This window comes from Vombatus ursinus, unplaced genomic scaffold, assembly GCF_900497805.2.
Source record: "Vombatus ursinus unplaced genomic scaffold, bare-nosed wombat genome assembly UNPS02014802.1, whole genome shotgun sequence".
Taxonomy (NCBI): domain Eukaryota; kingdom Metazoa; phylum Chordata; class Mammalia; order Diprotodontia; family Vombatidae; genus Vombatus; species Vombatus ursinus.
In genome coordinates, this window is record NW_020954580.1 from 9476558 (window position 1) to 9489527 (window position 12970).

Genomic DNA, 12970 nt, shown 5'->3' on the forward strand with positions numbered 1-12970 from the left:
ATTTGTTTTCTTCTAAATTAGTCTAATATTCAAATACTGAAGCACTTAAGATACATTTTTCTTCCAACTAATGACGACACCTGCCAAGGCAAATTTCCAGAGGTCATGTAGAAACACCCTTAATTCCAACACCCAAGGGCTAATGAGGAAAAAATGTTGAAAATATAACACATGGATAGAAAAACTGATTTCCACAATTTACTTTTCCAATCTTCCACTCAAGTACTACCCCAGGGATTCATCATCCATGGAGGCATTCTGCATTCTCAGTCTGTACCAGTACAATATAACCCAAGCAATGGCACATCCTACCAAGAAGCTGGAAAGCCTCTGAGTACTATATCAGTGACACATTATGCATATACATATGTAAAAGTTTCTGCTATCTGAGGACTGGTCTACCTAAAATTGGAGAAATTCATCATCATTAGTGTGATGAATTGTTTTGTCCATAGCAACTAAGGGCCAACACTGAAGTCACCTGAGTTCTAATCCACATCAAGTAAAGGGGGTAATCTTTGAAGAACACAGTGATTATAAGCATATATCTGACAATCTGAATTAGACCAAATACAACTACCAATAATTTGGGGGTGGGGGCAGGAAGGAAGAGATTTACAGTGTGCTAGAATTTAATTTGAGGGAGAGGCAGGGGAAGAGAAGTATTACATATTAGTAAATATAGTTTTTCATTAAATGCACTCTAGATTATATGCAGTACACTAGGAGCAGCACAAACCAGGTCACAGTGAGAAATATTAAATGAGGATGAATATTTGTTACACAGTTGTAGATAATTGGAAATTAACTGTTCTCTACTCAACTTTTCTTTGATTTAACACAAACCCATGAATTCCAAATTTAGAATTTATTAAGAAAGTTGCATTTCCAAATTCTATTGTCATAAACTTAAAACAGACATTTTTCCTAGGCAGCCCTTTTCCAGAATACCTTGTCTTCTTTTTTGTTAGCGAAGCTTCTCCCAAGTGAACTGATTTCTAGTCATGGCACAATTAGCTTGCTTTTCCTTGAGATGGGATTCTGTATTTGATATTTTAAAATATTTTTTGGCTATATGCTCATATATGCTAAGTATTTAGTATATATGGAGGGAGGAGTGTATATTACATATAGAGAGAGAGTATGAGAGTGAGTGTGTGTGTGTGTGAAGGGGGGGCTCTAAATGCATCGATATACTAAACAAGAAAACTGAAGAATCTTACTATATTTTAATTAGATTAAATTTTACACTTATCTCTAAGCCATGAAAAGAATAGCAAAGCCAATAAGGAATCAAAATAATGCAATCACAGCTAAGCAAATACCCCAAACAGAGAAAAAAGATCTCATACACATGAAAATACTTAGGCACTTTTTCAAATAGCAAAAAACTGGAAAAGTTGAGTATCCATGGGAATGGCTGAAAAAACTGTGGCATATCAACGTAATGGAATATTGCTGCAATATAAGAAATTACAACTACTAAGAATTCAGAGAAACTAGGAAAGATTCATATGAACTGATGCAGAATGAAATAAAAATTTACAACGACTACAATGGCATAAAAGCAAATAGTGAAACAAAGGTAGTAGCCAGTTGTGACTTCAGAGGACTAAAAGTGAATGATGCCACTGAGCCAGTACACTACAAATGTGGAACAAAGCACAAGCTTTCAAACACAGCTAATCTGTTTTGTTTTGCTTGACTATACTTTTTATACTGGATGGTTCTACTGGGGAGAAATGAAAGAGACACTGGAAGTGACAGTGATATGAGAAATGAAAAATTTTAAATATTTGAAAAGAAAAAATAAAACTACAAATTCACTATTCTCTCTGAAAAAACTTTACTCATCATAAGGGAAAAATGGAGCCACAAAAACAAAGACTAAGAGATTGGTCATTTGGACCATTTAAGTGTAATGTTGATATTTCTAATTCTTTGGAAATAGTAGATACCTACCAATTTGGGGAATGGCTAAATAAATTGTGGTACATGGATTTAATGGAATATTACTATGCTGTGAGAAATCACAAATGCAATGAATACAGAGAAGCATGGAAAGATTTACATAAACTGATACAGAGTGAAGTAAGCAGAGCCAAGAAAACAAGAGACCTAATAACTACAGCAATGTAAATTAAAAGAATCACCAAAAAAACCTAAAAGCAAATGTTGCAAAATGGCTTGAAAGAAGAGATTTGACAAGATACTCCCACCCCTCCCCTTTGTTGAGGGAAGAGGACCACAACTATTGCACACGGTACAAATTATCAGTTTTTCAATACATTGATAAATTACACTGACTTTTTTTTTTGGACTTTATAAAATATTACTTATTCCCTCTGGGAGAAAGATACTGAGGGACATTATGGTGACATAAGAAAACGAAGATATTAATAAAATCTTACTTTAAAAAAAAGAAAACTCATGAATGAAAAATTCTTGGGCTTCTCATAAAACACTACTCTAAAACCAAAACATTCTTGTTTAAAAAAATAAAACAACTTCAGATATTTTTGTATACAGAGAAACTAGACTGGACAAACACAAAATTACAACTTTACCTGTAAGAGGAAGTCTGGACTTCACTGTATATAACTGTGCACAGCTTTGGTGAGGGTTCATTCCATACCTTAAAGGAATCTGAGATATTCCTTTACTATATTCCTTCCTGAAATAATCTGATATTGCTTGATCATACTGAGCAGTATGAGTAAAGGCCTACAAACAATACAATAGATATTTAAATAATAATACAACACTTTATTTTTCAAAAAGCTTTTTTTTTAAATTTTTAGGCAATTGGGGTTAAATGACTTTCCCAGGGTCACACAGCTAGTAAGTGTCAAGCGTTTGGTCGGAGGCCAGATTTGAATTCAAGTCCTCCTAACTTCAGGGCCAGTGCTCTATCCACTGAGTCACCTAGCTGCCCCCAAAAAGCTTTTTAAAGTGCTTTCCTACCTTTAATGCTAGCTGCCGTCGAGTCTCCATAACAGTATCTTTAGTATCAGAATTTAGCATCTCAGTCGATACCATTTCATAATCTCCTGGTTCACACACTACTGTCACTCGAGCATGGTTTTTTGCAGCAGCTCTAAGTAAGGTTACTCCACCTGCAATAAAGTATCAAAACTTAATTTTACTTACCCATAAAATCATCTTCTTTTCAAAATAAATAATATCTCAAGTCATTTAAATGATGTATTTCCATTTCATGTCTTGGGATGAAGACCAGATCTTATTTTTTAAAAAAACCTATTCATTAAAAACTCAAGAATTAGAACACTCTTTACAATTTCTACAAGAACAGACTTAGGCAGAGAACAGTTAACTTTATTCAATAATAATGAATGTCAAAATCAAAACTCCTAACTATCCTCATTATATGCTCTACCAAAAATCCTTCTCAACTTACCAATATCAATTTGTTCAACAGCTTCCTCAACTGTGACATTTGGAGAAGCCACAGTCTTCACGAAGGGATATAGATTACAAACAACAACTCTGAAGGTGAAAGAAAATTAAAATTCACTAAAAACAGAAATTTTCAAATTTCTCATAAACTACAAAAAGCATTACAATATTTAAAAAATGAAAGTAATCAACATAAATAGATTGAATAGACTAAAATCAGAAATAATAAAGTATTTGGTATAATTTGCCATGAGTTCTACCTTTTTAGACTCAGTCTATGTGCCTTTTTAGACCTGATCGAATTTCTGCACGGTGCAATAGAAGAATGCTGGATTTAGAATCAAGAGGACTGAGGTTCAATTCCTATGCGACTTCGAACAAATCCCTTAGTTTCTAGGCCTCAGTCTCCTCAGTGTTTAACCTATGAGCCCAAGAGTTCAAATACACCCAAAATGGACAAGGGGCTAATATCCTAATAGCTGCTTTTGTCCATAGACAAACCCCTGAGGTTTTCTAGGGGTGACATAATCATTTAATGCTATTGCCTCTTACAGAACCAAATTTGGTGCTGTGGAAAAGAGCAAGCTGGGAGGACTTGCCCTATATCCCAAATTCTCATTTCCATTCCCAAAAAATTCCTACCTATGACTGTCTTGAGGAGCATCTGAGCACAGAAAACCAAGAGGGCTGGACTTGGAATCAAGTTCTGCCTCAGACACTGACTAGATGCATGACCCTGAGCAGATCACTTAATCTTTCCCAGCCTCAATTTTAACATATGAAAAATAAGGGTAATAATTAGCACCCATCTCCCAGAGCTGCTGTGAAGATAAAAAAAAGCTAACATGGCAAGTGCTCTGCAAACATTAAAGAGCCACATAAATACTATCATTAAGTGCTTTACATGCTACAGTTTATTCCCTCCCAAAATATGAACGCCTGAGGGGATAAGGACAAAAACAAATAAAGTGAGAAAATAAAGAAAAAAAAAGCATCAAAAAATTTTTCTTGTTATTTCAGTGGCTTGGGTTTAGCCAGCGTGATCCACGATAAAGAATACTGGACTAGTCAATGCACTTGGAGCTGGACACTATGTCTGCCACTTTTATACCACCCAAATAACCCTGGCCAGGTCCCTCAGTTCCTCCTTTACTCCCCAAACCCCTGCCATGAAATAAGGGGGTTGGGAGACTAGATGACTCCTAAGTTCCCTTCAAGCTACATTTATAATATTCTAGTTTATATGGCAATAAATTCCAAGTGTGCAAATAACGGTCTAATAAAACTAGGAGAAAAGGTAATAATTTTCACAATTATGGAAAGGACAATTCATAATTAGATATGAGATAGAAGAAATTATAAAAGACAAAGTAGTAATCTTGATCATGCAAAATCAAAAATCTTTCACACATAAGAATCAATCCTGCCAAAAAAAAAAAGTTGCATTGGGGGAGGGGGAAATCTTTGCACAGGCCTATGAAAAATCTGGTATTCAAAATTTACAGGGTCATAAAATATATGAGATTAAAAGTTATCCCTCAAAGGACAAATGGTCAAATGACATGAAGTTGTCAATAACTACTAGGGAAAAAATGTTCAAAATAATTTAATGATCAAAAAATTGCGAATTAAAGCACTCCTGAGTTCACCACATACTAGCAAACAAGTAAAAGCGCTAAAAGATGACAAAGTTTAATTTTGGAAGGGGTACAGAAAAAACAAGTGTTAATTGGCTGCTAATGTTACTGTCAATTGGTTCAACCTTTTCAAAAAACAATTTGGATGCAACATATAAAAAAGCAAGAGTTGGTTCACTATGCACCACTTCCCTTCACAGATGGCAACACCTGAATGTAGCCCTGAAAGAAACTAAGGCAAAGACCTGTATTCCAAGACTGCACAAATCACAGGAGGCCAAAAACAAAGGAAAACGAAGTGGATCAATTTGGCTAAGGGTGAATATGGATGGAAAGGCAGGCAAGGAATCAAAGTATAAAGGCCTCTGAATTGAGAGGTGCATGGCTTGGATTTTAGAGACAAGATGGAGTCAGTGAAGCTTCTTGAGAAGCTGACATGGCCTATGCTTTAGTCACATCAATCCAGCAGCTATGTGCAGGATACCAACAGCAAGAAAAATGACACAAAAATGTCTCTAACAACACTACTTCAGATAATGAAAACTGGTAAACAAAAACAGATGTTCAACTGAGGCACGGCTAATTCCGTTGTGGCATATAAATAATATTGTACCATATGAAATGCCAAGTACGAATTAACAGAGGTACAGGAAAACTTGCATTGGAAGAAAGCAGGGTAAAAAGAAGAATAGCACCATTATTTCAACAACATAAATGAAGTTAAACATTCAACAACATAAATGAAGTTAAACACAGAGAGGCAACAAAACTGAGGCCAAGGAGTCATCAATCCTTCTATACTGTCAAAGTTCAAGGACATAATTCTTCCTTTAATCAAAAATACTGTTATTTAGGGAATGTAAGGATGCTTATTCAAAGAACGTTTTGTCAAAATGAAATTCATCAATAAACTGTTTTAAAATTAAATGTCAGTTCAGATAGTAATAAAATGATAAATCAAAATTATCTCTCGGGCAATTGTAAATTCTTTGATTTCTAGTTTCTAATCTAGATTACCCACAATAGCAAAATGTTATATAGTATGTATACACACATAAACATATGTTTAAGTGATCACTAAACAAGATACAGAAAAGCAATAGCAACTGAGTTCTAGAATTTTATGAGAAAGGGGCCTGTTCATATTCATCATTTCTCTAGCTGATCTTGTGAAATTAATAATGACTTAAAAGATTACCTTATAAGACTGAAATCAAGTCTGGCCATGTCAGCTTGATCTTCTGGAGAATTACGAGCCAAGATTCCTGATTTATCAAAGTTAGAGAGAAGTTAAAAAATAAAATTAACAAAAAATTACTTCACAGTTTTGCCCTCTTTAAAAAAAAAAAGTTTCACAGTATTTAATCACTTTTCATAAGTCCTCAACAAATCATTTTTATCACTCCCTCTACTCCTCAATATTTAGTCACAATCAAAGCAAGGGGGGATAGATGGTAGGAAATGTAATCTTATTGGCTCAAGTTACAAATCTGTAAGTGATTCCTGATAGGACTATATGTCCAAATCGAGTCACAGTGAAGCCCTAAACATAAGGGTGTGCAGAGAGGAAGAAAAGCTTGGTAGCACTGGTCTACTACAGCAATTGGCCCTCATCAGGGGTGCGATGGAGGAAGGAAATACAGAATTAGGTCATAGAAAGTAGGCAAGATAAATACATTCTGGTAGCTTCTAGGGTCCTGTCATTCTTCCTCAATATTGGTTTTCACTGGGCACTCCAAAGGCTTATCATAGGAAGAGGTGGCACCAGACTTGTATTCCAGGATTGTGCAAAATATGGGAGGCAAGAAATGAAAGAAAAGGAAGTAGTCCAGTTAAGCATCAGATGGAGAGATGTGAAATAAGACTAGAAAGGAAGGCAAGGAAACATTCTATGAAAAGCTTTAAATGGCAAGTTAGTAACTTGTATTTTATCCCAAAGTCAACAGAAGTCAATGAAGCTTCTTCAACAACAGAATGACAGTCAGACCTGTGTTTTAAGAATATCAATTTTGCAGTAATGTGAAAGAGGAGCGACTGGGTGACAGGATACCAATTAGGAGGCTACTGCAGTGATGAGGGCTTCCAGTAGGAAAGTGGTCTTATGAGTAGAGTGACGGGAAGGGAAAGGAAGCAAGAAATGTTCTTAAGTAAGTAAGAAGTACTAAGAATAAATAAGAAGTGAGAGAGAGGCAGGAGTTGAGGATGACTCCATTCCTTCTATTCACGAATGCTTTTAAGTAAGCCATTCAAGACTTTTCTAGAAAACCATTCTTACACATTTCAAGTTGTAAGTACACCAAGCAAGTTCTTACCAGCATGTACTGCAGGATGAAGCGTTTTCACACGTCCTCCTAACATTTCTGGGAATCCTGTCAGTTCAGAAACATCCCTAGAAAGAAGTAAAAAGAACAATACAATGGATTTTATTCAACGAATTATACAATTGATAGGTTCACAAGCATATTTAAGCTTCACCATGGGCAATTATACAAATAAACACATTTTTAAAACAAGTTTTTATTGATAGCTACTGTTTTCACATCTCCTAGACTTCTCCAGATCTCCTTCCCTTCTGCCCTTGTAGAGCTACCTCTTATAGCACAGAACTTTTTTTAAGAAGAAGAAAAATTTGAGCAAAACTTAACAATACACTGAAAAAAAACCCTGATATTATATATACTGTTTTATACCTGTAGATCCCTTCCCCACCCTTGCACTATAGGGTATGTTTTCTCCTATTTCTTCCTTGGAGCCAATCTTGTTCTTTACTATATTTACTTTCAATTGTTTCGTGGTTATTTCCACTTACATTGTTGTAGTCCTGTTGTATATTTTTTCCCCTGGTTCTGCTTACTTCACTTTGTATCAGTTCACCTAAGTCTCTCCATGTTTCTCTGTATAAATCATGTTCATCCTTTCTTATAGCATAGTAACATCCAATTACATTCATATACCACAAAATTGAAGCATATGTACTTTGTTTCCAGTTCTTTGTTACCACCAAGGGTTTCTATTTAATACTTTGGTGTGGAAAGAGTCTTTGATTGGCAACTGACCTCCTTAGAGTTTACAGCTACCACTCAAATCTCTGGACCAAACATTATGGATCTTTGAATCACTTAATTTAACTAATTCCAAACTGTTTTCCAAAGAGGGCTGAAACCATCAACAATACACCAGCGTATCTATCTTCCCACAAACTCTGATTATTCCCATCATTGGTCATATATGCCAACTTGTTGGATGTGAGTGAAACCTAATCATTATTAACGATTTCGAACATTCTTTCATGTAGCTTTTAATAGTTTGCACTTCCTCTTTTTGAAAACAGTTTGTTCATATCCTTTGTTCTCTTTATCTTGGATAACAAACCCTTTTCAGAAATATTTGATACAAATATCTTTTCCCAGTCAGACACTAGAAGCATTCTTCTTTTTTCTGAAATTTTTGAAATTTCATTTAATCAAAATTATATTCTTATCTTTTATAACTGTTTCTATCCCTTGGTGGAATTAGGAATTCATATCCTATCCATAGATGCACAGGTATAAGATCTGTTCTCACTTTTTTATGGTATACAGTAATCTTTTATTATTCAGATCACATTCATTTTGATTTTATTGTGGAACAGGAGTTAAGACTGGTCTAAATCTACATTATATATTTTTGGGTTTTTTTCTTTTTAACCAAAAAGGGAGATCCTCCCTAGGTAATTTAAATTTTCAGATTTATCAAACACTGGATTACTGAGTTCCTCTATCTACTTTCCTATTTTTTTACAACAGTACCAAATGTTTTTGATAACCAGTGCTCTTTAATACAGTTTAAAGTGTAAAAGTGCTATCCTCTAATCCTTCCTACCCTTTTTTCCATTATGTTCTTTGATATTCTAGATCTGGCTCCATAAAATATTCTTTCGACAATTTGGTTGGAATAGCATTAGAAAGGTAAATTAACTTTGGTAGTATTGTCATTATACTGACAGCCCCACCATGAGCACTTAATATTCCTCCAGCTATTTTAAGTTGTTCTTAATTTCTTTAAGGAGCATTTTTCGTTAAATCTAGATAAGCAAAGAGTGTGTAGCCTCAGATATCCATTTTGTACTTAGTTTAAATGAGATTTATTTTTCTATTATTGCGTGAAATGCTTTTGATTTTTATGGGCTTATTCTGTAGCCAGCAATTTTGCTGAAGCTATTCACATTATTTTAAGCAAAGTATCTTGTTTTACTTTCTTCTATACTTCTAATCAGATTTGATAAGGAAATTTAATAAGAGCCCTGATACATATGGAACTCTTGCTTAAGTAATTGGCTTTAGAATCTTCAGGGAGTTTCTATACCTAAAACTAAAAAAAAAAAAAAAAATCCTTATCAAGTACATTCTTTGTAATCTTGTTCTTAATTAACGGGCTTTTCTGTCTGCTTATTTAGTTTTTGTGTGTGTAATTTACCAAAAGACATTTCTACCCAAATCCAGAAAGTTTTACTGCAGAGCTTCAGAATCCTTGTTTTCTTTACTTTCTAGAAATTTTGACTGACTTTAACTGGTGCCTTTGTTCAAATACTCTACCACTTAAAACACAGGTGATCACGTCATCTTTTACTTAAGAAGCTCAAGTGGCCTCAACTATCTTTAGGATAAACTCCACATGGCTGCAGCCATTCTTTCCAGACTCATCACTCTGCTTTCGTGGTCTTTTCAGCTAAACTGGCCTTCTGTTGTTCCCCTACACATCATTCCATCTCCCACATCTTCTCTCTTTCCAATGGCGCAGCTTTTTCAATCAAATAGCCCCAGTGAAGCATCTACCATATGCTGGACAATGAGGGTAAAAAGGCAGAAATGAAAGAGTTCCTGCCATCAAGCAGCTCACATTCTGCCCAAAGAGACAACACATACAGAGCAGTTAATTTTTTGAGAAAAGAGGGATTTCAAAAAGTAGAAGTGAGGAAGGAAGGTATCTCAGGCATGGGAGAGAAGAAGTCCAAAGATGAAGCATCATGCGGAAGCAACAGAAGAAAGGGCAATTTGAATAAACCAGAAGGGGAATTGGGAAGGGGAGTAATGCATAAGGTTTCAAAGGGAGGAGGATGTAAAGGGCTTTAAATGGAGTTTATATTTGATCCTAGAGGTAACTGGGAGCCAACAGAATTACATGACTTGGTGAGACCTGCACTACAAGCACTTGGGCAACTGTGTAGAGGGTAGACTGGAAAGGAGACCTAAGGAAGGAAGATCAATTAGGTTATTGCCTTTATTCAGGAGAGGTGCAGTGAGGGCCTGAAGTATATAGTGGTAAATATGAGTAAAGGAGTGTCAGAAGCACGGAGATCTGACGAAGGTAGAAACAACAAGATTTCCCAAATGACTGGATGTGTAAGGTTATAGACAATGAAGTGTGCAAGATGACAGTGAGGCTGTGAACAGGATGGTGGTGCCCTAAACAGAAATTTCAGGAAAAGAGTAGGTTTATGGGGAAAGTTAATGAGTAATTTTGCAAATGTTGGGCTTGAACACCCTATAGGCCATCCCACAAGAAGTCTTTCCTGATTGCCCCATTGTCAGTGCATCCCTACTCCAATTCCCCCCAAATTATTTTGTCAGTCAGTTAACAAGCATTTATTAAAAGAAGTACTGTGCTAAGTACTTGCATTTACTTTGTATATAATCTGTATTTGTTTATCTGTGCTCTTAGCTTTCTCCTATTACAAGGTAAGCTCTCTTTGAGGGCAGAATATGTTTTGGTTTTTCTCGTTTTTTATCCCCTAGAAACTCACAAAGTACTTGGCACTTACCTGTCACTTAAATACATGGTGAATTGAGAAGTTAACATTCTTATTATCCGCCACCATTCCATGCAGACCGTACGGCCTTGAAAAGACTCTACTAACAAACAGTCTGGAAGCTTTAGGTTCTTATGTGGCTTGAGGGTTTGTCAAAGTTTATCAAAGTCACTTTACTTCCACCTGCCTCAGTCAATTCCCTAGGATTTCACCCGCTTACATATACCCCAAAGTTTCCCAAACCAAAAGTTACAAAGCATTCTATGATAAACTGGAGGTGAAGGTGATTAAGACAAAGTCTCTGTCCTGTATCTCTTGCAACCTTACATTACTTTCTGGCCCAACTTTATGTTACAACAGAGAAAGCCCTCTCTTACCTGACAATGAGACCAGCATCTCTCAGAGCTTTTGCTGTCCCTCCAGAAGCAACCAGCATCAAACCAACGGAATTCAGATTTTTGGCAAAGTCCAACAGTCCTGTCTTGTCAGAGACACTAAGCAAGGCTGATGAAACAAAAGCAGTTTTGTTTTGCTTTTTTATTTTCAAATATTCCTCCCCATCACCTCCACTTGCCTTTTCTGGGAAAACAAATCGTCCTGTCCATCAAAGCATCTAAGTCACAGGGGTGGGGGAACCTTCGGCCTCAAGGCCACATGCAGCCCTCGAGGTCCTCAATTGTGGCCTTTAGACTGAATTCAAACTTCACAGAACAAATCCCTTTATTAAAAGGATTTGGGGGGCGGCTATGGGGCTCTGTGGATAGAGCACCAGGCCTGGAGTCAGGAGGACCCGAGTTCAAATCCCACCTCAGACCAGACACTTGACACTAGCTGGGAGACCCTGGGAAAGTCACTTAACCCCAATTGCCTCACCAAAAAAAAAAAGGATGTGGACTCAGCCAAAAGGCCACACCCAAGGATCTTGTAGGCCACACGTGCCCTAGAGGCAGGTTTCCCACCCCTGAGAGAATGGGGAACAATCTCAACCTAGGAAACTTTATCTGAAGACTAAAGAGGAGTGTCTCGAGAAAGCCCTGGATGTGGAGCCAAATTCAGACTCTGCCAAGTGAATGGGCATGTCGCATGAGCCTGCTGTGTGCAGGGCACCCCGTCACTCCCAGCTTAAGGGGCAGACGGTACGCGCACAATTATGTGCAAGCTCGCGGTCGCCCCGGAGGGAAGGGCCGGACCCCAAGGCCTGAGGCGAGGTCCTCCGCCTCACAGACCCCCGGCTTGGGGCCGAGCAGTGACCGGCTCGAGCCGGGCTAGGCCTCGTCCCCCCGCAGCCCGGGGTCCCCACGCCCGGCCCAGTTAAGGAGCGCGCCCTTCCCCCCCCACCCCCCCGGCCTAGGCCGGCCCAGGCTCCCGCCAGGCTCTCAGGCTCTCCAGCCCCTCCCCCTTCCAGGGCCCGCGCCGCCAGGCCAGGTGGGGAGGTGGGGGGTGTTGGAGGCGGCCGCCGCCCTGCCCAGGGAAGGCTCCCAAGGTGGAGAATCGGGACCCCGGGCTGGGGGCCTGCGGGGGTATTATTACCGAGATGGCGGGCGGCCATGTTGGCGGCAACAGTCAGAGCCCCCTCAGGCAGGAGGCGTGTGCACTTTCTCGGGCCCCCGGAAGCCGGGCGCGAGGCGATAGCGGCGAGACGCGCGTGCGCTCCCTCAAGGGCCCCCTGCGGAGTGAGAGGCGCGTGCGCGCTCCACGTGGGCAGTCAGCCCAGCCCCGTGCTTGCCGTCAGGCAGCTTCGGAAGCAGCCAGAGAGATGGAGCTACAGCAAGACTGGTCTAGGCGCGCAGGTGGGCGGGGCTAGCGGGACGGACGAGGAGCGGCGCGCCAGTGACACGTGATCGGGTACGCACCGCTCCTGAGGGGAGAAGGAGAGTGACCCCGCCCCCTGGGTTTTCCCGCCTGCCTCCCTCCAGTTCAGTTCCTTTGTGAGGATCTTTACTTTACCTCTGGGCGTTGACCCTAAGGATCATTGCGTCTTTCCTGTGGTAGTTTACAAAGTGCAAGTGAGAGTGAATAAATGATACTAATAGTAGCAATCGCATTTATATAGCTCTTTAAGGTTTGCAAAGCAGTTTACTATGATCTCTATTGAGCCCCACAATTTAGTGAGGTGGGTACTATTATT

At 38.6% G+C, this 12970-nt stretch overlaps 1 protein-coding gene across 1 annotated transcript in view; it reads right to left on the reverse strand.

Annotated features, from left to right (window-relative positions):
* The window catches only part of ATIC (5-aminoimidazole-4-carboxamide ribonucleotide formyltransferase/IMP cyclohydrolase), a 32345-nt gene extending 19865 nt beyond the window's left edge, over positions 1–12480 (reverse strand). The window contains exons 1-7 of the mRNA XM_027873778.1: positions 12373–12480; positions 11220–11346; positions 7367–7443; positions 6253–6319; positions 3419–3507; positions 2965–3116; positions 2568–2724 (exon numbers count right to left, since the gene is read on the reverse strand). Of these exons, the coding sequence (XP_027729579.1) occupies positions 2568–2724; positions 2965–3116; positions 3419–3507; positions 6253–6319; positions 7367–7443; positions 11220–11346; positions 12373–12391 (688 nt within the window). The 5' untranslated portion in view covers positions 12392–12480. The remainder of the gene's footprint in view (positions 1–2567; positions 2725–2964; positions 3117–3418; positions 3508–6252; positions 6320–7366; positions 7444–11219; positions 11347–12372) is intronic.
* Positions 12481–12970: the final 490 nt, after the last annotated feature.